Here is a 25845-nt window from a genome sequence, read left to right as displayed (position 1 = left end):
TTGTTTGCACCGCTGTGAAGGAGCCAGAACGAGGCACACTGTGGCTTTTTGGGATTGCTGGAAAAAGGAGATGCTGTTGAAACTGCCACCACCTTCCCAGGGGCAGGGGGCACCCCTGCAGTGATGCAGTGACCACCCCAAAACCATTTGATTTCCACCACACAGGGCGGTGGGAAGGATTTGGGTTGCAGGTTTTGGTTTCATCAGCAAGAAGCAGCTGAGGCAAAAAGGACCAAGAAAAGCTAGAAGCTAAACTTTTCAGAGGCAGTGGTAATTAAAAGACTTCACGTAATTGAGACACGAAGGAAAAGCATTAGGAGGGAGGGGGTTCTCCCCCATCCTTTCTTAAATAAAAGTCACCAGAGTCTGGCAAGGAATTATTAGCTTAGAAGCTTAGGGGGGCAAACTTCTCCAGGGGAAACACAGGTATTAAGAGATGAGCCTGGATGGATGGAGTTCTCACATAGCCAAGATCCCTCCCTAATGGAAGTGAACTCATTTACATACCCAGCCACCGTGCCAACTAACCAGCAGCTTCCTCCTCCTACAAGGGGTAAACAGGGTATAAGTGCCAAGTTTGCTTTGCATTTCCCCCTCCCTCCCCCATTCCAGCCATTCCCACTCCCAGCCATTCCAGCAGGGAGCTGCTCTGCCCAGGACCCGACCTGGTGAGGTGATCACACCCTGCTCGGGGGTTACAGCAGGGCAGATCAGAGAGGTAGTTTTAACTTTTTGGCTGGACAGCTCAGGAAGCCAAGAGGCCGTTTGCAGAAGGATGGGGAGGGGAAAAGGCTTTCTACTTTACAGCTGCAAGGTATTATTTACCTTAATGTTAAATGAGAATTGCTGGCAAAACAATATTGCAGGTCTGGTTCCACCACAGCTTTTTTGGGGTTGGGTTTGTTTGTTTGGTTTTTTTCCTTCAAAGTACCAAGCAAAGAGGCACATGGAACAGCAGGATATGGAGCTGAAGCTCTCATCCCCAGCCCCTGCCACCCCTCCTGCCTGCCAGCAGGCTGCACCCACAGAAACAGATGGTCCCTTCAGGTCAGGGTTCCTCCAGACTGAGGGTGTGCAGCCAAAGCCAAGAATCACACAAATAACATGAGATCTGATGGGAAAAAGGGATTTTGTATGGGAGAGGCTGAGCCCTGCCTGGGCACAGGAAACCTGGAGTCACAAGGCACCACCAGAGACAGTTGGCACCACCTGCAAGGAGGGTCGGGGCTCCCTCCACACCTCGAGGGCATCACCACCGCTCCTGGCTTGTGACAGACTCCTCCAGCAGCAGCACCAAGCCTGTGCTGAGTGGGTCCTGCATCCCTTCTGCCCCATGCAGGACACACAGCACTCTGTGGGGGGGGGATATCAGAAAAACCACATTTGCTGTGACACCAAAAACCTCACCCCAAAATCTTGCCAGCCTTGTTCTCTTTGGCCACCATCCCATCCCTTGCCCAGTTCTGAGTCTTTACCTCGAGCTGCTGCTCACCTCCACTGTCACCATCAGCCCAGTCCCCCTTTCCTTTCCCACCCCTCATCCCACCTTGTCTTCCCAAACTCCTCTCAAGATGTGCTGCTGCACCTCCTTCCCTGCAAAACACATACAAAATAAAGTCTATTCTACAGGGATGGGGATTTAAATCCTTATTCCCTTCACTGTGTGCATCTTAAGGCATCATTTTTAAATGGTAGGAGCATGTCTACAGATTTATGTGCATCTTTAAGGTCTAATTTACATAAAAAATAAGTGCAGAGCGTTTCTCAGCCCCAGGGCACAGCACATACAAGGAGAACACCTAATGAATTAAAAAATGTTTGGATAAAACTTATATAAACTCTTCCATATGCTAATAAGATGGAAGGCTATAATTACGAGCTGAATTGTGTACTGACACAAGTAGCTCAGTGCAATAAATGACATAATTTCAGTGTCCTTGAGTCCAAAATAACATATTGTGCAAAGATGCTTTCTCATAAATCTCTCTCTAGGTTCTTTTTCATCACCTCTGGAAGCACAGGCGATGCTAAGGGATGTAATAACTTCTCAGCTGGTATAAATTTCAACTTGATAGGGATCACCCAATATTTGAGGGCACATTTCCACTTCCTAAAGAGCCTTGATAGAAGGTAATTATAACCTTAGCTTGCATGATTTGAGTCATCAGCTGGCATTCACAGGAAAACTACACCTAAATGAGGTGTGTGTGTGGTGCTGGGAGGGGGAATATTCTCACCCAGCTTCCACACTCTGATCTTTTCACCCAACATAAATTTTTAATGCGAGAGGAAAGTCATTTTTGCAATACAAAGCCGGGAAGCACTCGAGTTTTGTGTCAACAGCCAGCCACAGGGAGACTGCGCTCCACAAACACGCACTGCCAACAAAATCCATCTCCACAGCCCTTCAATTCATGAGTCACTGCCCACTGTGCTCAGAACATAATCCTGCACAGCTCCTGGCCTCAGCTGGGCCTCTCTCCCCACCCCAGTTACTCAGGTGGGGTAGGGATGATAGAGCCTCATCCCCCAGAGGAGTTCATTACCACTTTCTATGCCTCATGCATATGGGTGAAGCGGCACAAAAAGCCCAGATAATCAAATTATTAACGCCAGCACAAGCCTCCAGAAATGCTACCCAAGCCAGTGGAGTTGCTCCAACGTGACACCAGTCTGGACCTCCTGGCAAGCAAGCACTGACCAAGGTGAGCTGTCCATCCCTGACCTTCTGCTGGTACCTGAGGGCTCCAACCTTGGCTCCCTGTGCCAACACACACCAGCCAGTCGGGCTGTCCCTTAAAGGACTCACAGCCTTTGCAGGCACGATGAAATGACAGAAAAAAAATCAAAACAAGGAGTAAAAAAGTCTCAGAGAGGTGAAGCTGACACCAGACTGGTGGCCAGGATGGATTCTGCCTCCTGGGCTTACAGCACACAGCCTGCTCCGTGCAGCACTGACAGGAGCACTTCACCTCCTCCTCGGGCTGGTCTCAGGCTCCACGCAATCATCACCCCAATTTTAATCAATCTGGGCACATATTGCTCCCTTACAACTGTAGTTAGAGCTCAGCTGAATATCTTTTTCCAGCACTATGAACTCCAAGGTTATTTAACACGACCTAATCAATCGGCTGCCTTGACGTTCCACCTGGAGTTAACGTGGACCAAAGGGAAGTTATGAGAGGAGAAATGTGCAGAGACAGCAGTCTTTCCCAGAGTCCTTTCCTGCCCCCTCTTTGCCACAGTGATGGAGACAGTCAGCACTTTTTCTGCAGATCAATACTGCACGTGGATGTGACCACCACTCCAATTACTGCCTCAGTTACTCCTGCACACCTACCCCTTCCCTGAAAAAACACCCTGCAAATGCTGCCCCTTGGAATGGCACCTGTGGGGAATCATTAACCCACTAATTCAAAATCAATTTAAAGTCCATTTGCCTAATGACATGAGCACTGTAAATTATCTATAAATTCTTAATTTATGAGAAAATGACATCAGAATTTTTGTTTTATTAATTGGTTTTTCCAGATGCAAGTTATTCCTGAAGCTTTATAATCCATGTCTCTTGGTGAGCAAACATTAAAACCTGCTTAATAAGACAACTTCTATGCCAAGAAAAAGAGTAAAATGAGTAAACGAGCTCTTGTGAACACTTCAGTATAAGGGTTTATGCATTCATCCTAGCAATTAGAGAAGGAGAAGTCATGGGGAGATTGAAAAAAAGGTCCTTTGAGTGTCTGTTCACGTTCGTGAACAAAATTGGTTCCAACCACATTTGCATTTTTCAGAAGCAAAATTCCTCCGAGTGCAGAAACCAACAGCAGCCCAGGTCACCTCTCCCGTCATCCTCGTGTCTCCTTGGCAAGGGCTCAGCCAGGCACAGGCTGAGCTGAGAACCCACCTCTCAGTCAGCAAATATTTGAGTGACTGACTTCGCTGGCCAGAGCGTTTGCAGGAAATGATTGTCAGCGCCTCTGCCCAGGGACCACACTGTGATTTCTTCGGTGGTATTAGAGCCTAACTTTTCCTACCTATTCCTAGTGCAGGAGGGCAGAGACCTTCTTCAAATTATTTTCTTATTATTCCATGTACCCAGATCCACAAAAGTTAAGTATCTCATCACCTAACTCCAGTTTCAATCTCTGACTTCACGTCTCATGCCACTCTCCAGGTCCTGAATTTCCCTCCTACCCCAGACAGCTGCTTGGGCACTGCTCACACCCCATGCACAGCCACCCACAGGAATCAAGTCCGTGGGATTTCTCTACCCCATGGTAACCAGGCAACAGGGCTGTAATTTTCAAATATTGGTATTTACCAACAAAAACGTGCCAAGAAATCAGGGGTTTGACTGACCCAAAGAGCAAATGCACCCGAGGAACCTGCAGCTTGGTCCCAGGCAGTCCCTGGGCATGGATCCACTGCTCAGGAGTTGCTTGGTCCCAGCACTCATCTTTACTGAGCAGTCAGAAATAAAATCTCCAGATGCACAGTGACCTTGACAAGAACAAAAGAAGGGAGCATAATGATTTCAGCTGCAGTCTGATGTCCAGCAAATCTTTCAGCACTGGGTTTTCCAATTTCAGAACGATTTTAAGGGAAAAGACAGTTACAGGAGCCAGGTAATGGGCTCCTCAGCAGAGCCAGCAGGAAGACAGCCAGGCAGCAGGGAGAGGCACAGCTCAGCAGAGCTTCAAAGCCCCAATTTCCACCTGGGAAGAAAGACAAAGCCACAGGGTCTTTCCCAGATGTGTCCAGCTGTGACTTGCAGGTCACCAAAGCTGGCAGCATTACTGCTCGTTGCACCACAGTGCACACACACCCGTGGGGTAAGGCAGCTCCACTCCCTCTCTTCCTGACCTTCTTAGGACTTGATCCCCAAATCCCCCCAACCAGCACGAATGCCCTCAAGAGCAGCTGTGTGCCCAGAAAGGAAAGCTCCATGCAGGGAGCAGCCACCCTGCACTCCAGCAGCAGCAAGCACACACAGACAGCTCCTTTTTTTTTTTTTTTTCCAAAATAGAAAGCTGCAGTCTCAAAGCTTTCCCTCTTCCATTAATGCTCTATTTAAGTTAGTCTTTGAATCTGTCTGGATTACAAACCCATCCTCTCTCAGCAAACCCCCTTTCCCAGACAGCCCTCCCCTTCCCTCTGCTAAGTAGATACTAAATATAAATATATACCCTGGAGAACGTGTTGGGAAAAAAAGAGGACTGGGATTTTTAAAAAGCTTTCCCCGTCCTTCATCTACTCAACAAACACACAGACCAAAACAGAGCTGCTTTGTTGTTTGCTTTCAGGGCTCCCAACCGAGAGCTCATCCCTGCACCGCCATTCATCACCACGGCTCCTGCTGCCCAGTGAAAGGCTGGGAATGCCCTTCCTCAGGGATACACCAAACCCCTCTGCTGCTCTCCTCCCGCAGATCCCAGCCGTGCCCGGGCGGGGCAGGTGATGAATACGAGCGTGTTGAAAGAAGAGCTGCCAGATGAATGCTGGCCCTATTCCCCAATCCCCTAGTGAAACCAATCCAGTCGGAAGAATTCCCTCCTGCTGATATGCTAATAGTTTAAATGAGCTTTAATTGCTTTCCCAACACTGCCCGTGCCACTCAGACAGCCGCCCCAGCCCTCAGTGCTGTCAGCCCTGCTGTGCCACACCTGCACCACCACCCAAACAGAGGAGATGCCGCTTCCCACGGGGCTCTTCTGCTTGTCCCACTTGTGCTCCGAATGTATTTATGCTGGAGTGAAATCACAGCACCACCTGTTCTGATCATTTCACAGCTCCCATTTGAAAGAAAACACCCCTAGGGCAGGGGAGAGCCGAAAAGAAAAATCCAGGCCCTTGTGCTGTCTGCTCTTGGAAGCAGCAGGGAAGGGTGCGTGGGTGAAGGTAGAGATCAGTGAGTCACACCCCACCCTCAGCCAGCAGCTCTCCCCCCTCTGCAGCTCCTGCTGAGCCCAGTCCAAGAGCCCAGCAGAGTCTCTGCAGCTGTGGGTGATGTACCTGCCCAGGCTTGAGCTTGGCTGCTGCAGCTGCACAGACCCAGAGGTGGCTGATCAGACCCATCTCTGTCTGTCCATCAAACAGAATTCCTCCAATTTTGCCCTGGCACTAAATGAGCATTTCAGAGGCTGCGGCTTGCAGTCCTCCATGCAGGTCACTTGAAGCAGCAGGGTGACATGCCTGGACGTCAGGAGGGCCTCATCCCCACCCAAACCATCATTTCCCTCCATGGCCTCTGCAGTACCTTCTTCCCACTCCCCCCAGCTTCGAGCCCTGAGCTCCCACAGTAGCACAGCCCTCCTTCTGCCTGGATCAAAGCAGCACAGGTCAACCCACACTGCCTTGTAATGAGACGACGTTACCAAGGACAAGAGCTCTGCAGTGCCCCCAGGAAATAAACCAGTTGTCTTTAGCTCTTGCTACATCTCATATTTTTGACCAGCCCCCACTCCCCTCTCTGCCCTCAAATTTTGTCCCCCAGCCACCACACTCCTCCCGGAGAGGAGGGAGCATAACCAATAGCCTGATGCAAACGCTCTTGCAGATAAGACACCAGAGAACCTCGGTGCTGTCTCTTCCCAGGTACAATACAAGGCCCTGCCTAGATCCCTGTGAACATCCTCAGTTTTATGTTTATTTTTCAGTGTGATCATCAAGCAAGACAGCAAAGTGACTCGTCACCATCCATCACGGGCTTCATTGTTTAGTAATAAGATGTATTGCCCCCTTGCAGCAGAATAACACTCCAGCCAGAGCTCCCATTTGTTATGATCTGGCTGACTGGGACAGCTGTTCACGTCAATGCTGTAAACACTCCGTTTGGGCAGAGACAGCAAGTTTTAACTGCTAATAAATGGGACAGGCTGCCAGCACACGTGAGGTGAGAGGCTGGTCACCATCAGGCTCTTGCAGCAGCTCCAGGCCAGGGCTGCAGCCACTGACCCCCTTCAAACACAGCACAGGGAGAGTGGCTCTGCCTGCTGAGCTGTCCCAGCACCCAGGTAACCCTGCTGAGAGCTGCCACAGCACAGCCATCGGCACAGAGCATCCCCAAAATCCAGCTGTGGGTTGGCAGGGGGGTTTGTTATGAGTCAGCTGGGTAAGGAGCTTTCTCAGCTGGAAGGAATGGACTCAGAGCGGCAGTGCTGGAGGAAAAACTTACTTGTCTCCGTGCATCTGGAGGAAGCTGAATCTGCTTTTCTGTAGTTGGCTTTATTAGAAATGGCCTCAGCAGAGCAGACAGCAGAGAGGCTTTGTGGAGAGCACTGGGGGTCTTCTCTGGTAGCACACGGTGATAACCTGTGGAAGGCAAAATTAGTGCTTAGTTGGGGGTCTCTGACCTGGTGCCCTCTGTGCTGTCCAGGGTTAAGGAATGCTCTTCTCTCAGGTTGATCACCAGACTGCTCAGCCATAAAGCTCCAGAGCAGCAAAGCCCCAGCAAACCTGAGCCTCTGGCAGCAGCTGGAGGATGGCAACTGCATATTGGAGGGTGAGATCTGTCACCACACCAGATGCCTAAACACGCACTGGGGGAGTTCAGAGTGCGATTTTCTCTCCCCACATAAAATCCAGGCCCCAGGGAAACAGCAGCTTTCCCATGTTCCCAGCTACTGCCAAGAGCCCTGGGACACAGCGAGGGTGCTGCACAAGAGCCAGCTCGGCAAGGGCAGAGCCCCTGCAGGGCAGCCCTAGATGATGCACAGGAGCCTTCCAGCAGCAGATTTCAATGAGGTCACAGCCTCACACACCAGACACAGATGTCACTTCCATTTTTACATCAGGAAAAATAAAGCTTAGAGACATACAGGCACAAAGCACTCGTGACATCTCGTGGTTTATCATCACTGTCATTCCAGGCATTCACAGCAGCCTGGGTTTGTCCTTTGGCTCCCTTATAGCAGCTCCTTTGAGAGGTACATGGATGTGGGGGCAGAGGGCAAGTCTGGTTATTCACACCTGTGTTTCTGACAAACTGGAACCCTCAGGAAGACTGCAAGGGTTAAAAAAAAATAACTTAAGAAATCAGCCACCAGCCTCTGTAGCAGCTGACCCCCAAAGAGCATGCATAGGAGCACTGTCCAGAGCTAGCTCAGTAGCATTTGAAAGAAAAATAAAAAGCTGGTCCAGCTTTCCCAGAATTCAGCCAGCCCCCCAGACTGTTTCTGCTGTCTGTAAGCAGAGCTGTGTCTCTGTGCCAGAGGACAAAGACTGAGTGTAAAGACAGAACAGGTAAAAGCAGCAAATATGACCCAAGCAGCACATCTCCCCTACCTCCCCTTGAGCAGTCTGGCAGCTTAAGGAGTTTCTCTTGTGAGAAGCTTCCCCCTCTCCAAACAAAGAGCTGGAAAGAAAATCCCACAGGCAGCACTTCTTGGGCAGTCTCTCATTTAGGAAACAACCACGGGTCCAGGTGACACTCAAGGCGATGAACCATCACTCCTCCACCCTCCTGTGACAAAACTACCTTATCCATCAAACACAAACCCCTTCAAGCAAAGCAGAGCAGCCTTGGCAGGCGGCTGCAAACTCATCATGCTCCTGAATGTCACCAAGGGACAGCTCGTGCCTCTCATCTCTGCCCTGAGCGGGGAGCTGTTCTGACAGGCAGTGCTCAACGCTGAGGCAACGAACTTCTTCCACACTCAGACAACCATTTGTGGGCATTTACCTCTGCACAGCTGTCTGAAAAGCTCACCCTGAGCTTGCCCTGCCCAGCTCTCGGGGTTCAGCCTGGTTAGAGAAATAATCTCCGGGCTCCTCCCCTTTCACATGGGAGTTTCCTAATCACCCAACACCCATCACGCTCCAAGGAGGCTGCAGAGCTCCCTGGAGTCAGCGATGAGCCATCAGTGCCCACACCTGTAGCTAGGATGAGCCCAACACAGAACATCAGCTGCTCGTCTTCCTGCCAAAACCAGCCAAGCCACAATGCCCTCAGTGCCACTTTTCAGCTGAGCCCTTCAGCAGCTGGGTGTCCTCACCCTCGGCTTGGGACTGTGAGACTGGCACATCTTCCACTGGAAGAGAACATGGCCTGTCCTCCCTGCCCACGTGCTCTCACATGGGCTACCCAAAGCAGCACCACAGCCCTTCCTCTCAGACTTACCCCCTCTTGGCTATCCACACCTCCCTCCTGCCCAAACTCACCCCTTGCTGCTGCCTCACAACCTCCTTTTCCACAAGCAGAACCTTTCCTGTTTAAGGCAGGCTGTGATTCAGGCAGGCAGTAGAAATGTTCTGTGTTTGTAATTTAATTTAGCCTCCCCCACGTCCCACCACCAGAGCCTGGTGCCAGCTGGTGCCTTCCAGCCCAGCCACGGCACCATTTACACTGCCAGGTTAATCCAGACTGATGCACACACAACCCCAGCAGGCAAAGCAGCTTCTCTGCTTCAAATCTGGGGTAGAAACCAAGTCTTTGGCAATCTTTCTCACCCCAGCTCAAGGCACTTCAGGCTTTATTCCTATCCAGGCTCCTTCACTGCTTTTCTCCCTGTCAAAACACCCATCATGGTGCTACGAGGCTCCCTGTCCCTGCCTGCTGCAGTCAATAAACTTGCTCTAACTTGAGAAAAGGAAAAGGCAACAAGAAATAGGCACTGTGGGCCAACACAGAGAAAAACATGAGCCACAAACCTCCCAAGTACCCGCTGTTTTGGGCTCGCTTGAGCTCCTGCCCTGGCCTGTCTGGCACCCAGCCTGTCTGGCTTTTGCTCATCACCATCCTCAGGGTTTGGGGAGCACAAAATAACTGAATAAAGAGCCGACAAGGATAAAAAAAAAGAGCATCCCCGAGGCACAGCTCCCCACGGGGCTGCCAGAGCTCTGGAGGAGCCACTAAGATGTGTCATCTGCGGGGTGACAAATTACCGGGGAAGGCAAGAGGGTGAGTCATCGTCTCTGACTGACCCCTGTGTCGCTTGTTAGAGGGGGAAGGCTGTTCCCGAGCTTCTCAGAAAGGGATAACGAGCCATGTGGGGCTCTCAGGAACCAGCTGGGGGCCAAGCTCAAGGCAGGACAATGCTCTCATAGGCACAGTATGAGAGAGAGGTGGGAGGAGGCACCAAGCACGGCAGGGGGGAGAAAAACACCAAGGAGAAAAAATAAATAAAACCCTGAAGATACTCCTTTTTTTTTCTTTTTTTTTTTTTTTTTTTCCTTTTTTTTTTTTTTTTTCCTATCAGCGTGGCTGAGTCAGGTAAGGTTTAAAAGCTCCCTGTTTCTATGCTAAGCCACCTGCAGTGGGGTTGGTTTTGGGGTGGGAAGGAGCCTGTGTGAGAAGGGGCACAGGGAGCACAGGCAGAATCCTCAAATACTGCTGTGGAGGTAATGGAGAGCTCGCTGTGCCAGGGGCTGACAGAAGACCAAGGGGAATTTGCTGTGTGTGATGAAGACTTCGCACCAGACTCTCTCACCTGGAAGCAGAGATGGGGCTCTGCCAAGTGGCAGGCAGCAGGTTTAGGAGTGTGGACCACGAGCATTAGCACGGGGTCTGAGCCAGCAGCCTGCGTGGACAGGCTCCTGCAGATGGAAACACAATTCCTTCCCTCCTCTGCCAGCTTGAAATGAATAGCAAGCAGCTGTCAGCCTGTATAATCCCTCTTCCCAGCCCCTTCCCCTGTCCCAAACCTTTCCTCAGCCCAGCAGCCGTTTTCTGAAGAGCCATGGAGACCTTCCATCTCTGCCTGTGCCTGCAGCTGTCCCACCCCTTTCCTGTGCCCCCATCCCCACATTTGGCAGACCTGGGCACTCACCAGGTGGTCCTTCAGTCCTGCAAAGGGAAACCTGTGCCTCCTCTGTGGTCCACAGCCCGCACACAGCTCCCTGCCCGTGTGCCAGGGAGTGCCTGTCACACCTGCTTGTGGGGCAAGGGGTGAGTTTCCCAACGGCAAGGTTGAGCATAAACCCTCCCCTATTGGCAGTCCCCAGCTTCTCATTAAAGGGAACACATTCCTCCTTCCCGTGGGCACTGATCTGAGCCTTCCTGGTATTTATTAACAGAGGTTTTACCGGAAATTTTGGCCTCACTGAAGAAGTGAGGGCTGGAAATCAAGGGAGGTTTGTGCTGTCAGTGCTGTCCTCCCCAGCAGCGTTGTACGTGGCTGCTCTGTGGGCACACCCAAATGAGGGGGTGCAGGGGTCTTCCCCTCACTCAGAGGTCCTGGGAGGTGCAGAACAGCCCTTTGGGTGCTGCAGCAAGAGGGAAACCACGACCAGAAGTTCATGCTTTGGGAAGCTGCAGTGCTGCAGGAGCAGGCAGGTGAATCCCCTTCTTGTGGAGTCAGCACAGGACAATCTTCATGCTCTGGAAGAAGCACAGCATGGAGTGGAGGAGTAAAAAACCTCCACAAAGCTTGGCTAATGCTCCTGCTTGATCCAGTCCTCTTGCAGACCTGCGTGGGATCCTGAGCGGCCTTTTCCAGACTGCCAGCTCTTCTGGATGTGATAAATTGGCTTCAAGAGGCCTGATTTCAGCAGTAGGAGCAGCCAAGCTTGTGCACTGGTTCTGTGCCTCCTTCCCCCTGCATTCCTTCCACACACAGCACAGATCCTGCCAGTGCCACTCTGGCTGTCGCTGCGTTGGCATCAACAGCAACGTGGTGATGAGTGAGGGATCCAAACGTGAGAATGTCAAAATCTTTTATTTACAACAGTCTCCAAAAATCAAGGGACACTGAAAATAGTGAGGGTAGGAGACGACTTACAAAAGGAACACGCTTACACCAGGAATTTGTGCTACATCACTCTGAGAACTGACACTCTAAGGTCTGCACACGATGTGGTGAAACGGCAGTGCCCTCCCTCCCTCTGTCCTTGGGGTGCTCACAGCTCTTCTCCCCTTGGAGTTTGGACCATCCTCCCTCCCATTTGTTCTGCTGCCCCCTGCAAACCTTTCTGCTCATCTTCTTGTTGCTCTGGTCCTGGCCCTTGCCCCCCACTTCCCTCCCCTGCCCAAAGGAGGAGTGGAGGGGAGAAAACCAAACAACTCTGTCCTCAGGATGGAGACAGGCCTTGAAAGCCTGTTAGCTCTGGGACCCTGGGTGCTAACCCAGGGCAGAGCAGTTAGCAGAAGCCTTTGAAAAATCTGTGAACTATGGCCTGTGTGCTATCTGGGGTGAGCAGTGATTTCAGAAGAAGTAGCCAAGAGATTGTGAATTTTTCTTGCCTGGCTGCAAATCAATCTGCACAGCTTCCTCAGTGGACAGTGTGGGAGGATTTATATGTGTCATGGGGTTGAATAAAAAGCCTTTTGTGACCTTGCAGGAGGGCAGGCTGTTCTGGTATGAAAATTCAGTGCAGGACAAGCTAAAAGAATTAGACACTGACATAAAGCAACATCTCTGCTCCAGCAGAAACAAAGCCAGGGGCTCTGGAGACCACTGCATCCAGACTACTGTGTCAGTGGTCCCAGTAGCTCTCTAAACATGCCACGTGTCCTTCTCCTTCGTGGTATTTCTCAGGCTGCCTGTGCTCTGGCATAGTTTCAGATCCAGCAGGGATTGAGAAACACAGCCCAGCTCAGCCACTGGTCCCTCTCAGAACCTGCAGCCTTGAGAGTTGCTGAGTTCAGTGGCCAAACCTGATGGCCCAGTTGCCCAAACTCTCAAGAGGCACCATGACATAAAGAAACCAACAGAGCAAGGAGTCCTGGCTCTGTTCCTTCCTCTGACACTGAGCTTTGCACACCACAGCAGCTCTGTTCCTCCTTGCTCCAAAGCTGATGTGTTTAAAACCATCAAAGCTGACAGGCTTGTGTGAAGCAATTTAACTCCCTGGCTTCCTCTGCCTGAGAAATTCTCCCTGAGACTTCTCCACCCACTTCCAGTCCAGGCTCTGTGAGCACCTTAGGCATGAGCAGCTACCCTGGAGAAACTGAACCTTGCTCAGCAAGACAGGGGGGCCCAAGAGATGGTCTGGGAAACAGGGGAGTCATCAGAGGAAGAAGATAGGCAGAGATGTGGGAGGAATCGATTCAGGCTGAGCATCTGCTCCTGGAACAGTACCAGACAGGTGAGGCCTTGCTTTTTATTGCTACAAGCATCTGGCTCAGAGCACCAATTCCCAGCAGGGCTGTCAGCCCCACCTCCACATTTGCTCAGATAAAGCCATCCCTTTTCTTACCTCTATAATTTTATGGGTATTTTGTAATCACAGGGAGGACACTGCCTACGTGGAAATGGATGTGTACATCTGCTCCTGATTTATCCTCACCACAGATGCTTGGGAAGATGTGGATGCTGTGTTTTGGGGCAGGCTGGGCCCCACCTCTGAGCCTCTTTCACTCCACTGCACGTGGAGAAAGCATCAGCCACCCTGATCAGAGAGCTGTGCAGAGTGAAGTGGTGATGGGGCAGATGATTAGTTAGATCTTAAGACAAGTGTCATGACTGTGTTTAGTCACTACCAACATCCAATGAGTCCTTACAGCAAAAAACATCACCTAAGATCATCTCCTGGCTTTTCTGCCATCCTGCTACAAGCTGGTGTAAGTTCCTCTTCCTCTCCTTGCCTCAGTTTCCTTGCTGGAGGGGCACAACCTCCTCAGTATGCCTTTGTGAATCATCTGCTGCACTTATCTCAGTGTCTCCTGCTCCTGTCTGAGTAATTCCAGCCATTGCTTTCCCAGTGCCACCTTGAACAGCCCTGCCAGTGCCAGCCAGCCCTTCTACGCTGAGGGAGCTGGGCTGGCCAGAGAGGAGGAGGGAAAATGAGAGCTTGTCCTTTTCCCTGCCTGCTCCAGAAAACAGGATGGATCCTGTCATGTGCCAAGAACTCTGTTATTTTCGTCTGCAGATCAGACACTGCCAGATCAGACCCAGGAGACATAAAAGGTTTCCCACTACTTTGAAATTAATCTTTGCCTTCCCAGAGTGGCTGAATGAATGTTCCCAGCATGGTGTGTCCAGAGTCCTGCTGGAGGTGGGGGGCTTATGTAGCCTCTTTACAGTGAGCATAAATGGAGGACACCAGGGGCTAAAGTGAGCTTTCAACTTTGCAGGATTCAAAGCACACCTATGCCCTGTCCTAAAGGCCTTTCAAGTTTCTCCATGCTCATAAAAGGAGGAACTTCCTCTAATAGTGCCCTCAGCACCTTATTCTCTTGTCTAGTGACCTGGAAATATCCATCAGCTTTAATCATCCCAAGGAGGTCAAAGTCTTTGCCAAATTCAGGTCAGGCCACCCGCCAGAGCATCCTTGGCAGCAGCAGCACCTGCACAGCCACACGTGTCCCAGGGGGCTGTGTATCATCAGCACCCTGCCCTCTCTGCTCACTGCCACTTAGGAGTGCTCAGGGCACCACCAGGAGTTAAACCTGGAGCTCAGATGTAGGGAAGAGCATGGCTTACAGATCAAGGATCGGGCTGGACTGTGCAAATCAGCCAGCAAAGCAGCACAGCTTAAGGATAGTCAAAAATCCTTCCCAGAACCATTTGTTTGTGGGCACAGAGTTCATTGTGAAGGAGCTGGTGCAGATCATGAAGGGAGGTGCCAGGGAGCATTTAACACTTTGCAGAAAGGGGTGACTCAGCTGCACCATGGGTAGTGAGGAGAAACCAGGTCTGCTCTGCTCACGCTCTCACCCACCTCACTGCCTGCAGCAGGATTGCTCTGGCAATCTGTGGCTTCCCCCTGGAATCAACAAGAGTCCTGTCCTGTCACTCCTCTCTCCAGCTGACACCTTGGGGAACCTACTTTAGAAACAAGCATCTGACCCAGTTGCACAGAGGTGACATGATGTGAAGGTGTAAGATTAGCAGGCATCAGAGCAGGGATGCACTGAGCCAACCAGAAGCAGCTGCTGGTCTCTCAAGCAGCACAGGCCTCAAAACTTGGCTGGAAATGGGGATGGGCTTCCTGGAATTTCCATCTTAAAAAGGGGTTTGATCCAGACAGAGAACACAAAGCCACCAGGGACATGGAATCTGCAAAGAAATGGAGTCGGGCTCCTTCCTGGCCACGTCCCTCTGTTGGTATCCCTGTAAATAATGGTAATGCATCTCCCTGTGGGCCTGACCCTTCCCTTCTGCCGAGGACCAGATGTGCTGCATATCAATGCACACTTAGCCATTTCAATTTTAAAAATATGATAGAACCAGTGATGCTTAAAATGTACTTGTTAATGGCACCAGTTTGCGATTTCATTTTACTTTAATGCAAACCATCTGCTCGGAGCAGGCTGCAGCTGCAGCTCCGCTGCCCTCGTGTCCCCACGCAGGAGGGTGTCTCTGAGCTGCCACAGAGGATGCTGTGCATGGCACCAGCTATGGGCTCTACCCAGGGGTTCCCTTGTGCTCAGGATAAGAGCTGACTGCCGTGACCAAAGGGCTCTGCAGCGACCTCAGGGCTCTTTCCTCTCCACCATGAAGGGCAGAGGCAGTGACTGGTGAGGTGACCAGGAGCGACTGGGCATCCATACTGCCTTGGCCTCACCACTGAGATGAGGGAGAGGAGGGCAGGCTGTTGATGGCTGTTCACAGACCCAAGAGACTCCAGCAAAAGGTGCTCTGTCCCCTCAGAAAGAAGGGGAAAGCCACGTGGCCCAACGCCCTCCCCAAATGACGAAAGCAGGTGGTGCCACCCAGCACCTCTAGTTTGGATCCCACAGTGACACCCATGAGAGCTCCTGTGCAGTGAGTTCGCTGATGGTGTGGCTTGGGTACAGGTAAAGGACCAGATAATGCTGTTCTCCAGGCCTGTCCAACAGCTCACTGCTGTTCCTGGAGGCTCAGGCTTGGAGTGGGAGTAGGATGTCACCTCAAGAGCCATCGTTGCAAATGCTGACCCTGGACGAGGGGAGGGAAGAGACAGAGGGAAGTGTTTTTTAAAGGATCAGGTGGCCTTCCCAACTTCTCCCCTGTTAGCTTTGCGGTTCCAGAAAGCTCTGTTTGTTAAAAAAAAATTAAAAAATTAAAAGAACAAGGTAAGAAAAAAAGAAAAAGAAAAGAAAAATAGAAAGAAAACTGAGAGAAGGAGACCTCTTCCCCTCCTACTCGTGGGCTGAGGTATTCCCTGGGCAGCCCTCACTGTCCGTCATCCATCCGTCACTACCCAAAATAAATACAAGTTTAGAGCAAAACTCATTAGAAAATAAAGTGCATCTGGAGTTGAAAAAACTTCCGGAAAAAAAAAAAAGGGGGATTTTTTTTTTTTTTTCCTCTTTTGTTTTCGTTACAAAAAATATCCTTTAAAAAGAAAAGAGAAAAAAGAAAGGGGGTGGGGGGGAGAGCGAGAGAGGACAGAGGCTCCCCGGCCCAGGGTGGGGGTGGTTCTACAGGGCTGTCCCGTTGGGGAGGGGGATCTTAAAGCCGCTCTTGAGCAGGGCGAGGCAGACGCAGAGGCCCAGCAGGCCGGCCAGGAGCACCCCCAGCACGGCCTTGAGGCACGAAGTCCTGCTGCGGGTGAAGGTGCCGGGGCCCATGATGCTGAGCAGGGCCGTGCTCACAGTCAGCGTGTACACGATGGACACCCCCGTGTTGAGGGCCACGATCTTGCCGAACTTGGCGAAGGGGGCGATGATGCAGAAGAAGAGCGGGACGGTGGCGATGACGGTGGTGACGGCGCTCGACACGATGGCCACCCCCACGTGCCGCACGGCCTCCACGGTCCTCCACTGCCGGCACGCCCGGGGGTCCTGCGGGAGGGAGGGGCAGCGGTGTGAGGGCACAGCGACACGGGGGGATGCACTCACGGCTTAGGCTTTGGGGCGCACAATCAGCCAGGCTGGAAAAGACCTCCGAGGTCAGCGAGTCCAACCTGTGACCCAACACCACCTTGTCAACGCGACATGGCGCTGATGCCACATCCAGCCTCACCTTAAACACCCCCAGGGACGGCGACTCCACCACCTCCCTGGGCAGCCCATTCCAGTGTCTGATCACTGCCTCTGGAAAGAATTTCTTCCTGATGTCCAACCTAAGCCTCCCCTGGCACAGCTTAAGGCCGTGCCCTCTTGTCCTGCTGCTAGGTTCCTGGGAGAAAAACCTGACCCCCACCTGGCTCCCCCTTCCCATCAGGGAGCTGTAGAGGTGCAAGTGGCACAGAGGGCACGAGAGGAACCAAAGCAAGGCTCTAGGAAGAGCGGAGCTCACCTCTGCCTGGTGCAGTGGCAGGTTCTCCCCTGCCAGCAGGTAGCCCTCCACCAAGTGCACGCAGTAATCCACAGAGGAGCCAACGAGGATGGAGAGGGAAATGGCCTCCACAGCCCCCATTTCCCAGCCAGACCAGTACATGATGGTCACCACCAAGCAGACGACCCCTGAGTGAAGAAGGTGATGTCAGGCAAATGTCAAGGACTCCAGGACTGCTGCCCAGGCCTGCTGATACCAGTCAATCCCTGGGGAGTTCGGGATCGTATCCCCACAGGTCTGCGTGCCAGCCACAGTCCTGTGCACACTCACTCCTGCCACAGAGGCAAACACTTCCCTCCCCTTCCCTTGCCACAGGGACCATTCCATAAGGCAATCCGACCTGCTGGGGCTAGTGGAACACCCAGATAAATCAGACTGATGCCAATCTAGACTGATTCTTGCTAAATAACCCAAGCCCAGGCAGGTGTGTGTGTGTGCACAGGCACTACAGGGAAGTGAGCCCCTTGTTTTGCTTGCTGGAGTCACACATATGGTTACTTTTTTAAAGGCAAGAGTTTGTTTGTGAGTCATGTGTGGGAGAGTAAGTGGTTTCAAAATGATAGATTTGATTTCTGAACTGAGAAGTTTAGCAACACGCTTGGACCACAATATCGTCAAATCACCAGCCAGGGAGAGGGAACTATTTACAAATTTCCTTCAAATACTAACAAAACTGCTAAAATATTCAGCTTTTAACATCTCCCACTGCTTGGAAACAACAGCCATGGTGCAGATTCTTGGGAAGTAATGCAATTGTTATTCAAAGCATGTGGGACTTAATCACATTATTATACATAACAGGCAGGGATGGCATTTGTGTAGCTAAAACCCTTATTTAAACAAATAGAAGGGATTGTGTAGATAAAACACACTGGGAATTAGGCACACAAATCTACTTTCCCAATGAGGTTCCTGTGCATTTGTTGAGAGTTTCTTCTGTTCACTTAGCAAGTCCATTCTCCAGGACTGACTCCTGGAAAGCCAAAAGGGTTTACAGAGAGTAAGAGCAACTCAGTTCAAATCACCAGAGACTCAGCAGTGCCACAACCCACCAACTGCAGACTAAGGGAAAGCCTGGCACATTGGAATTGGCATTTTTACCTAGGATGCTGAGCAGCACTGGCAGCAGGAGGAGGATGTGCGTGGTGAACACGGCCACTGCAGCCACACAGATGACCAGAGAGAGGACAAGACCATACAGGGCACTCTGCACTCCTGGAAGAGAAGAGCCAGCTGTTTGAATCCTGGAAGGTGACAGCTGCATGACCATGTACCTACTGGCAAGGGACTCACACTGGGGGAGATGGGGGTAGAGAATGAGAGTGGAAAGAAGGTGATCAGCTTCCTGGATCTCACATTAGCAGGGCTGATTTTCCTGGGCTCTGACTAGGATTTTGACAGTACCCATTGTTTGGGGCAGGAATAGGCTTTAGGATGTTGCTCAGCAGTGGCAAGAGACTGAAGATATAACCCAGGCCCACCAGATGGGACAGAGTGTGCTGTGAAGATGTATCAGAGAGTGGGTTCCCAGGGAGAGAAACATGGCAGTCACTTGCCTATAATCTCCATGAAAATCTGCTTCCAGTGCTCACAGGTCTGGAAACCGTGCCGGAGAGCAGAGCCCTCTGGGAAGAGCTGGAGTTGCTGCTGCAGGAATGTCTCCCATTTCAGGTAGTCAGCGTAGGTCTGGAAGGACGACTTCCCCTTGTAGGTTGTCTGTAATGAGATGAACTTGTTACTGGTGCCCTGCTCTTCTTGTGTGGCCAGGGGAGAGGCAGAACAAGCCAGCTGGAGTGGCAGCACCAGGCAGAACTGGCAGTGGCATCTGGGAAAATCTTCCACCGGCCTTTTGCCTGAGCTAATTGTGGCACAAGCAGCCACTTCTTACAACTTGTGAGTGCAGGTATCTGTCTGCAACAAGGCACAGACACTACTAGACACTAAGTTATGGCTGCAAATGAAAGTGGCCAGTGCAGAAAGAGCAGAGCTAAACCCCCAGAAGTCACAGGATTAAACTGTCGCCAGGATAGATGGTGATGCCACGTGCTCACCGATTCAAATGCCATGGAGATCCACTGCACCTTCCCATCCTTCACCCCCACTGCCCCGTGAGAGAGCTGTCCAGGCAGCAGGTTTGGCTCTGGGATGTTCTTGCACTCAGGGTGCAACATCTGCAGAAAGGAGGAGATGCTGTAACCTGGAGAGAAAGAAAGAGCAAAGGATGGAGAGCAGCACAGGGAGTGGAAGCGCACTGGAGCAAGGGGATAAAAAAACCCAACAAAACCCACCAAACCAAAACCCCCAACCAACAACCCAAAAAGAGAACCCCAAGAGGAAGCTGCAGGCCCCATTTGTCAGCAGCTGCTTCCCCTTGCCACTCTGGTTTGCCAAAACCCTGGAGCTCTCAGCACCAGAGCCCTCAGCTGGTGTATTTTGAAGGGACATTCCGTGCCATCAGCATGGGACAGGACACTGCCACCACTGTCTGTCCCCAGCTGTCAGAGGAAGCAGCACAAACAGCAAGTGCTGAGGGCTGTTCTGCAGGGATTTTCTCCAGGCATGAGGTTGGCTTTTGGCCTGAAGCCAAAGTATGCACTTCCTAGGCTCAGCTCCACAACCTGGTGACCTCTTTAAGTTGGGAGAGACGGCCACTGGTCAGGCATGCAAAGCCACAGGCACAGTAACCTCACAGCAGTGAGATCAGGTGTGATTTGATGATTACTCAGGAGCTACTCAGAAGATATTTACTGATCTAAAAGATTAAAGTGCAATACCCACGAACTGGAAAGAACAGACGCAGTTCTGTTCTTATCTTCCTGGATTAAATCCCAAAGAACACGCCTTTGTGGTGCCTTTGGCGTTAAAAGAGGCCGTTTTTCTTTCTCACGTCCCAAAAAGCACAACCAAGGACAGGTTCTAGAAGGGCCAAGCTGCCTTGGGAAGAAAAGGAGGCAGCAAGCAGCAGCCACCCTCTGTTGGTTTGCAGTCGGGGAGCCCAGCTCAAGCAAGCCCTGCTGCAGGCAGAGCTGCAGGCAGAGTTAGTCCAACCTACCCGAGGGCAGGCACTGGGCCCCTCCGGGCTTCACCAGCTCCGTGTTGCTGGCGATGGCTTTGCAGAGGCGGCACAGGTTGCCAATCTCTTTGAAGAGGTCGAAGCTGTCATCGTAGATAACGCTGCCCTTTCACAAGGAGACACAACAACAGAAGCACCACACGTGAGGCACACACAGCGACTGGCAGGGGAGGCAGAAGTCGAGTCCTCTCCAGGCTGCACAGCCTGGGCCTGGCTTATACAGGCCCAGGAAACCCACCAGACATCTCTGCCTCACCAGATAACCCAGGAAGAAGCTCCCTGTCCTGCCCACCCCACAAAAGTCAGGCAGTTCAACAGAAACACTGATAAATGAACAGCCACCATGCCATGCCTGAAGCCATGAGGGTCTGCCTAAGCAGCAGCTCTGAATCCCTAGAGGTGCCCAGCACAGAACTCCAGCTTTCTGCCCATCCCACTGCCTGCATTTCTCACTGCCCCTTCCAGAGGGAACAGGCAAAGGCTGATTCTGCACAATGCCCCCAAATCAGAGGGCAGGAAGAACAGCAGAAAGCTGATGTGCATCAGCCAAGTGACCAGAGCTAAGCATAATTTTCCTGGGGGAAGGCTGTGAACGTGTCAAGGTATTAGATCTGGGAGATAAGCTGTTCCAAGAAAAGTCACATTTAGTAACCTTTCTCTACAGTAATTTATTTTTATTCTTTCATGTTAATATCTCATAACAAGATAAACAGTTATAGAAAAATACCAGTTCCCTCAGTCTTGAATTTGAAGTGAGATTTCACAGTGAGCTTAAGATGAGTTTGTTTCCAAAATCCTCAGGAAAGCCAGATTTAGACTCAAAATTAGAAGGTTATATATTGCACTCAAAGGGATTTTCTGAGAAGTCTGAGCTGTTTTCAGTAAAGGGCTTCCTGATCTCCATTATTTGTCAATTTGCTGTAACAGAAACGTGCTTTCGGCTCATCACAACGCTACCAGCTCTGCTGGATGGCTGAGCCACCTGCCTGGGCCGTGGGGATTACCCAGACAGCGCCCAGAGAGGCTGTCCCGGCACGCCGGGCTGCGTGTGTACCATGTCTCCGATGACGTGGTTGTCCGGGCGCCTGGTGCGGTTGACGCCCCTGATCCCGAACACCACGAACACCATGGCTCCCGTGTCCACCAGTGGCCGCACCGCCGGCTTCCCGCAGCCCGCGTTCATGCACGGGTTAAACCCAGACGTGGCCGACGGCTTCGCTCTGGGCGCTGCTGCCGGACACAAGGAGAGAGGTTGGTTACGTTAGGTGGCCCCGGGAGCTCTGACTCCCCGGATCTGACGAGCCAAGGAGGGCGTCAGCAGCTCACCTTTCTCACTGGGAACGTACAGGATGCCTTTGGTGGGTCCATCCGGGCTCGAGCTGAGCAGACAGCCCGGGGGGGCCACGCACACTCGGCCGTGGTAGGGGGGCTTGTGCGACTGGGCAAAGTACAGCTTCCTGTGCAGCAGAGAAAGTTTGTTAGGGGGGGAACCAGGGGTAGTGAGGAGGATTTGCCAAAGCATTACGTGGAAACAGGCATTCTCGGGGGCAGAAGGAAAGGGAAAGGGAAAGGTGAGCATCTCCAGGCCTGGATCCCTAAGCCATTGCATAGTGTGTGCTGCCCATGCAGCCCAAGAGTTCAGGTGGGTAAGGACAAGATCAGCAACATCTTTTTGGCACCCAATGAAATCCCCAGTCACAGCCCTGTGCCTGTGAGGCCTTTGGCATGTTGGTGATGCTGTGGGCCTGCAGAATGGCTGCAGAGATGGGGCACACGTGCAGCAAAGCACATTCCAGGGTCAGGGATGTCACCAACTGAGGGCAGGACTGGCACTGGCCATTAGGATCAGCCTCTCAGCTGTGCTGTCTCTGCTGCCTGGCCACGAGGGGGTTTGGAAGCTTACCGTGTTCGCTGCTGCTCCTTGGAGGCCACGTAGAAGCTGAAGTCGAACTTCCAGCCCCTCTTGGTGTCACAGGACAAGGTGGTCATCATCCACTTCCTGGGGCTCGTCTGCTTAAGCAGCCCTACTGTGGACACACAAGCTGTCAGCTTCCTGGTGAAGTTACCGAAAGGCACTCTATACACCTAAGCAATGGATTAATGAAAACAGACACTTAACTCCACAGGGTTGCAGCCTGTTGCACATTAGCATCACACACTCCCCTCCTCCCTGAGCACTGGCACAGCCACACAAATGAGCACTGCAGGCACAACCCCAGCCCAACTCCCCCTGGCCTTCCCCTTCCCGAGCTTGGCCAGTGTGTGTGTGATGGGGCCCCTCAGCACCCCAAATCCCAGTGGCCTGGGCTGAATGGTGGCTGACATCTGCTCAGTGACACCCACACTTCTGCTTCTATTCCTGACAGTCACAACACAGCAGCAACAGGGAAAGATTGTGGAACTACAAGGCATAATCTTTAACAATGCCAGGCACAGTGCTTTCCTTTCTAATTACTTTACTGCCAGGGTCACCCAGAGCTGCCTAGGACCCCCATGGAGAGACAGGAGGAGGCTCTTGTGCTCACCTGCTGAGTGCTGCACTCTTGGTAGAGGGGTCCAAAACATCCTGGACTGACTCACCTGGAATGAAGGCACCTCCCCGTCTCCCGGTGACACCGTCTGCCAGGGCGCAGGGACACTGGCATTGAGTGAGAATCTGTAGATGGCTGGTCTTCCCTTGCTCCTGGACTTGGAGATGTACACAGTCCCCTGGAGATCTGAAGAAAACAGAGGGCATGAGGGCTGGGGGTACTTCTCAATCAGCAAATCCTACTGACTTGGACAGGAGGGTTCTTCTGGTCTGCTGTCTCCTCTGGGACAGCAGGCACAGCCTCTGCCTTCTGGCAGCACAGCACAGCTTTCCAAGGCAGTCACAAATACATCCTGAGCTGCAGGAATTCCTGAAGGCTTATTGATTCATGTCATCTCCGTACCTGGCCCTATAACTCTTTTATCCTCAAAATCCCTGCAAAACAGGATGAATTTACTCTCCTTGCGACCTGCCAACAAGGCTGTGACACAGGCCCAGGATGCAAAAGCTTGGAGTTCCCAGCCCTGTACTTAGATCAGAGGGATCTGTCACTAGACCGTACTGCCACTGGGTTTATAGGACCCTGTCCTGGAGAGCAGGAGGCATTCAGGGCAAGTGGGACTGTAAAGACACCCTTTATATCCAGCACTAGGGCTCAGTGGGACAGGCTCTGAGGAGAATTATTCCCCATCAGCTATTCATGGTTTAGTTTCTACCCGAGGGGATCCTTGGGCCCTGGCCCCAGAGGTGGTCAGTCATCATGCCCCACTCACCTTGCTGCCCTGTATCACTTATGCTGCCTTTGCTTCCCCAGGGTGACCCTGAGCCCCTCTTCTTTTTTTCCAGGGAGGTTCGGATGTTGTTCTGCAAACTGTGGGGCTTTTCCTGAAACAAACCTGTCCCACAAGGTTAGTCAGGGAGGAAAGAATGAAGGGCACAAGAGACCTACCAGCCCTGTGCACACCACAGGCACTGCTGCTGAGAAGGCAACACAGAGCCCCAGCTGGGCACTGACACAAGAGCAGCACTTATGAATAAAAGCAGCCATTTGTCATGGACTATGAGGGAATTGCTCCAGCAGAAACACTCAGACAGCTCCTGGCTAAAGCAGGAAATACTATTCAAAACATTCCACCCGTACAGGCAACTCAACCATCCCACTCCCAAGGTGTTGAGTCCCTTCAGCAGGGTCCACCCAGTGTCCAGGGAGGTATCTGAACACCCGAGGCCTCTGCCTCACATTTCAGCTCCTCCAGCCCAGGGTGCAGGCTGGGCTGCTCCCACCATGGTCTGGGGACCAGCACTCTCACCTGAGCAGGTAATGCAGGAGATGCCTTCAGCACTCAGGTTGTACTTCAGGTCCAGCAGCACCTGGATGTTGGTGTCAGGCCGGAACAAGACTGGAGCACGGCTGGCGGGATGGAGGCGGCTGGCAAAGAATATGGACAGGAGCAAAACAAGGAGGAAGAGCCCTGCAAGGAGAAGCCCAGGTGAGTGTGTGGGACCCTACATGCACCTTGCACTTAAGGCAAGCTCAGAGAGCAGGTGTGTGGTAGAAAGATGGTCTTTTCAGGCGGAAAAAGAACAACCTCTAAAGCACACTGGCAGCTGGGCTTTCTTGTAATGAGCTCCATGCCTGGAAAGCCCTGTCAGGGCTTGCTATTTTAGATCTGAGTGAAAGGAAAGGGATGGAAAAGTTCCTAATGCAGTTCCCTTAGGGACTGACTGCTCTGGGAGCTCTCTTCCGCTGTGTTAGAAGCCATTTACCATGTCCCTTTTCTCATAGCTTGTCAGTAGTAATCAAGACTTGGGATGCAGTCAAACCCTCTAAAATCCATGCAGATGGAACACCAGCCCTCCTTCCTTACCCACAATCACCCATCTGCTCTTGACTGCAGACCACAGCACCCAGTGCTCCAGCAGCTCCTGCAGGCGGGTTATCAAGTGCCCCCGGTTGCTCTTCTCTGCAGGGAGCTGCAGATTTTCTGGCATCACGGACACCAAGGGGACATCCCCCATTTCCAGCGAGACTAGAAGAGAAATCAAAGGCGGTCTCAGTGTCATGAGTGTCTCTCAGAGCTCTCTGCTCTCCTTTACCAAACCTTCAGCAAGGTGCTGTACAACTCAAGCTAAAGATGGAGTAAGACCCAGGCAGTGACTTCCAGGATGTCACAGGAAGCTTCTTTGTCAAGTCACACTTTTGAAACCACAGCTCAGTCCAAATCTATGCTCCAGGCTCTTCCTCCTCTGCCAGATCCCCCAAACATTGTCCATAAGGTCCCAGGGACACTGCATGCTGCTTGGGCCAAACAGAATTTGTCCCTGTCCCACTAAATATGTCTTCCTGCTAATTACACACAGCTGACCTCATCCTGACTGCAGCCTGGCTCCTCTCTGACCTCTCCTCTCCAGCTCAGGGATGCCAGGGGAACTGCCCTCTTCTCTACATGTGAGAAGTGGGCATGGCTGTGGTGGGACCAAGCCTGGCACGCTGTACAGCTGCCCCACAAACCACTCTTGGGCACTGACTGGAACAAGCTGCTTTGCTTCTTCACGAATTACCTGATGCCCAGGGGCCCTGGAGGAAAGGATCCTGCTGGGAGGGATTATTTCCATACACCACCAGGGCATGTGGCTCTGGCACGCTGAGGAGAGCTCTTTCAGCACAGAGCCAGAGCTTCTCTGCCTGCCTGTCACAGGCAGCTCAGAGCCCCCTCTGCAGCCAGGGGTCTGCACATGCTGTGGCACTGATCCATTTGCCTCCAGCTCCAGTTTGCTCCCAGGCCTGAAAGTTTCTCACTGCCCAGACCATTTCCACTGGGGGTTTGAAAAGGAAGAGATCCCAGCAAGTTTTAAAAGCCAAATACAAGAAAGCAGGACTCTGTAAGCACCTTTATCTTCAGATCAGGGCTAGAAGGATTATCTCCTGCCAACAACAGATAGGGAATTTCTGGGCTTTTTTGCTAGATTGTTTATGCTGTCTCAGGCAATTCACTGCCCTTTTTGTGCCATGACAGAGGAGCTGCTCTGGAGAGGTGATGCTGGAGAACAACCGAGTGTTCTCTCTCCTGCTTCCCAAATGCAATGCTCCAAATGGCAGG

General features: G+C 51.9%; 1 protein-coding gene and 1 long non-coding RNA gene across 4 annotated transcripts in view; both read right to left on the bottom strand.

The window, feature by feature from the left end:
• Nucleotides 1–9227, bottom strand: part of LOC126643674 (uncharacterized) — a 49634-nt gene extending 40407 nt beyond the window's left edge. The window contains exons 1-2 of the long non-coding RNA XR_007629790.1: nucleotides 9160–9227; nucleotides 7175–7311 (exon numbers count right to left, since the gene is read on the bottom strand). This is a non-coding gene — a long non-coding RNA (uncharacterized LOC126643674). The remainder of the gene's footprint in view (nucleotides 1–7174; nucleotides 7312–9159) is intronic.
• A 2408-nt stretch (nucleotides 9228–11635) lies between these two features.
• DISP3 (dispatched RND transporter family member 3) overlaps nucleotides 11636–25845 on the bottom strand; it is a 36196-nt gene continuing 21986 nt past the window's right edge. For 2 of the 3 annotated variants that reach the window (XM_050322197.1, XM_050322195.1), the window contains 13 exons: nucleotides 24613–24774; nucleotides 24055–24216; nucleotides 23518–23640; nucleotides 22795–22931; nucleotides 22118–22299; nucleotides 21541–21671; nucleotides 21269–21441; nucleotides 20194–20320; nucleotides 19193–19338; nucleotides 18698–18857; nucleotides 18243–18356; nucleotides 17103–17269; nucleotides 11636–16645 (listed from right to left, as the gene is read on the bottom strand). In XM_050322197.1, the coding sequence (XP_050178154.1) occupies nucleotides 16283–16645; nucleotides 17103–17269; nucleotides 18243–18356; nucleotides 18698–18857; nucleotides 19193–19338; nucleotides 20194–20320; nucleotides 21269–21441; nucleotides 21541–21671; nucleotides 22118–22299; nucleotides 22795–22931; nucleotides 23518–23640; nucleotides 24055–24216; nucleotides 24613–24774 (2147 nt within the window). In that variant the 3' untranslated portion in view covers nucleotides 11636–16282. Of the gene's footprint in view, nucleotides 16646–17102; nucleotides 17274–18242; nucleotides 18357–18697; nucleotides 18858–19192; nucleotides 19339–20193; nucleotides 20321–21268; nucleotides 21445–21540; nucleotides 21672–22117; nucleotides 22300–22794; nucleotides 22932–23517; nucleotides 23641–24054; nucleotides 24217–24612; nucleotides 24775–25845 lie in introns of all 3 variants that reach the window. The other variant, XM_050322194.1, reaches the window with a different exon arrangement.

This window comes from Myiozetetes cayanensis, unplaced genomic scaffold, assembly GCF_022539395.1.
Source record: "Myiozetetes cayanensis isolate MyiCay16 unplaced genomic scaffold, myiCay2020 scf28, whole genome shotgun sequence".
In the NCBI taxonomy this organism is placed as follows: Eukaryota; Metazoa; Chordata; class Aves; order Passeriformes; family Tyrannidae; genus Myiozetetes; species Myiozetetes cayanensis.
This window is presented reverse-complemented; position numbering and strand designations above follow the sequence as displayed.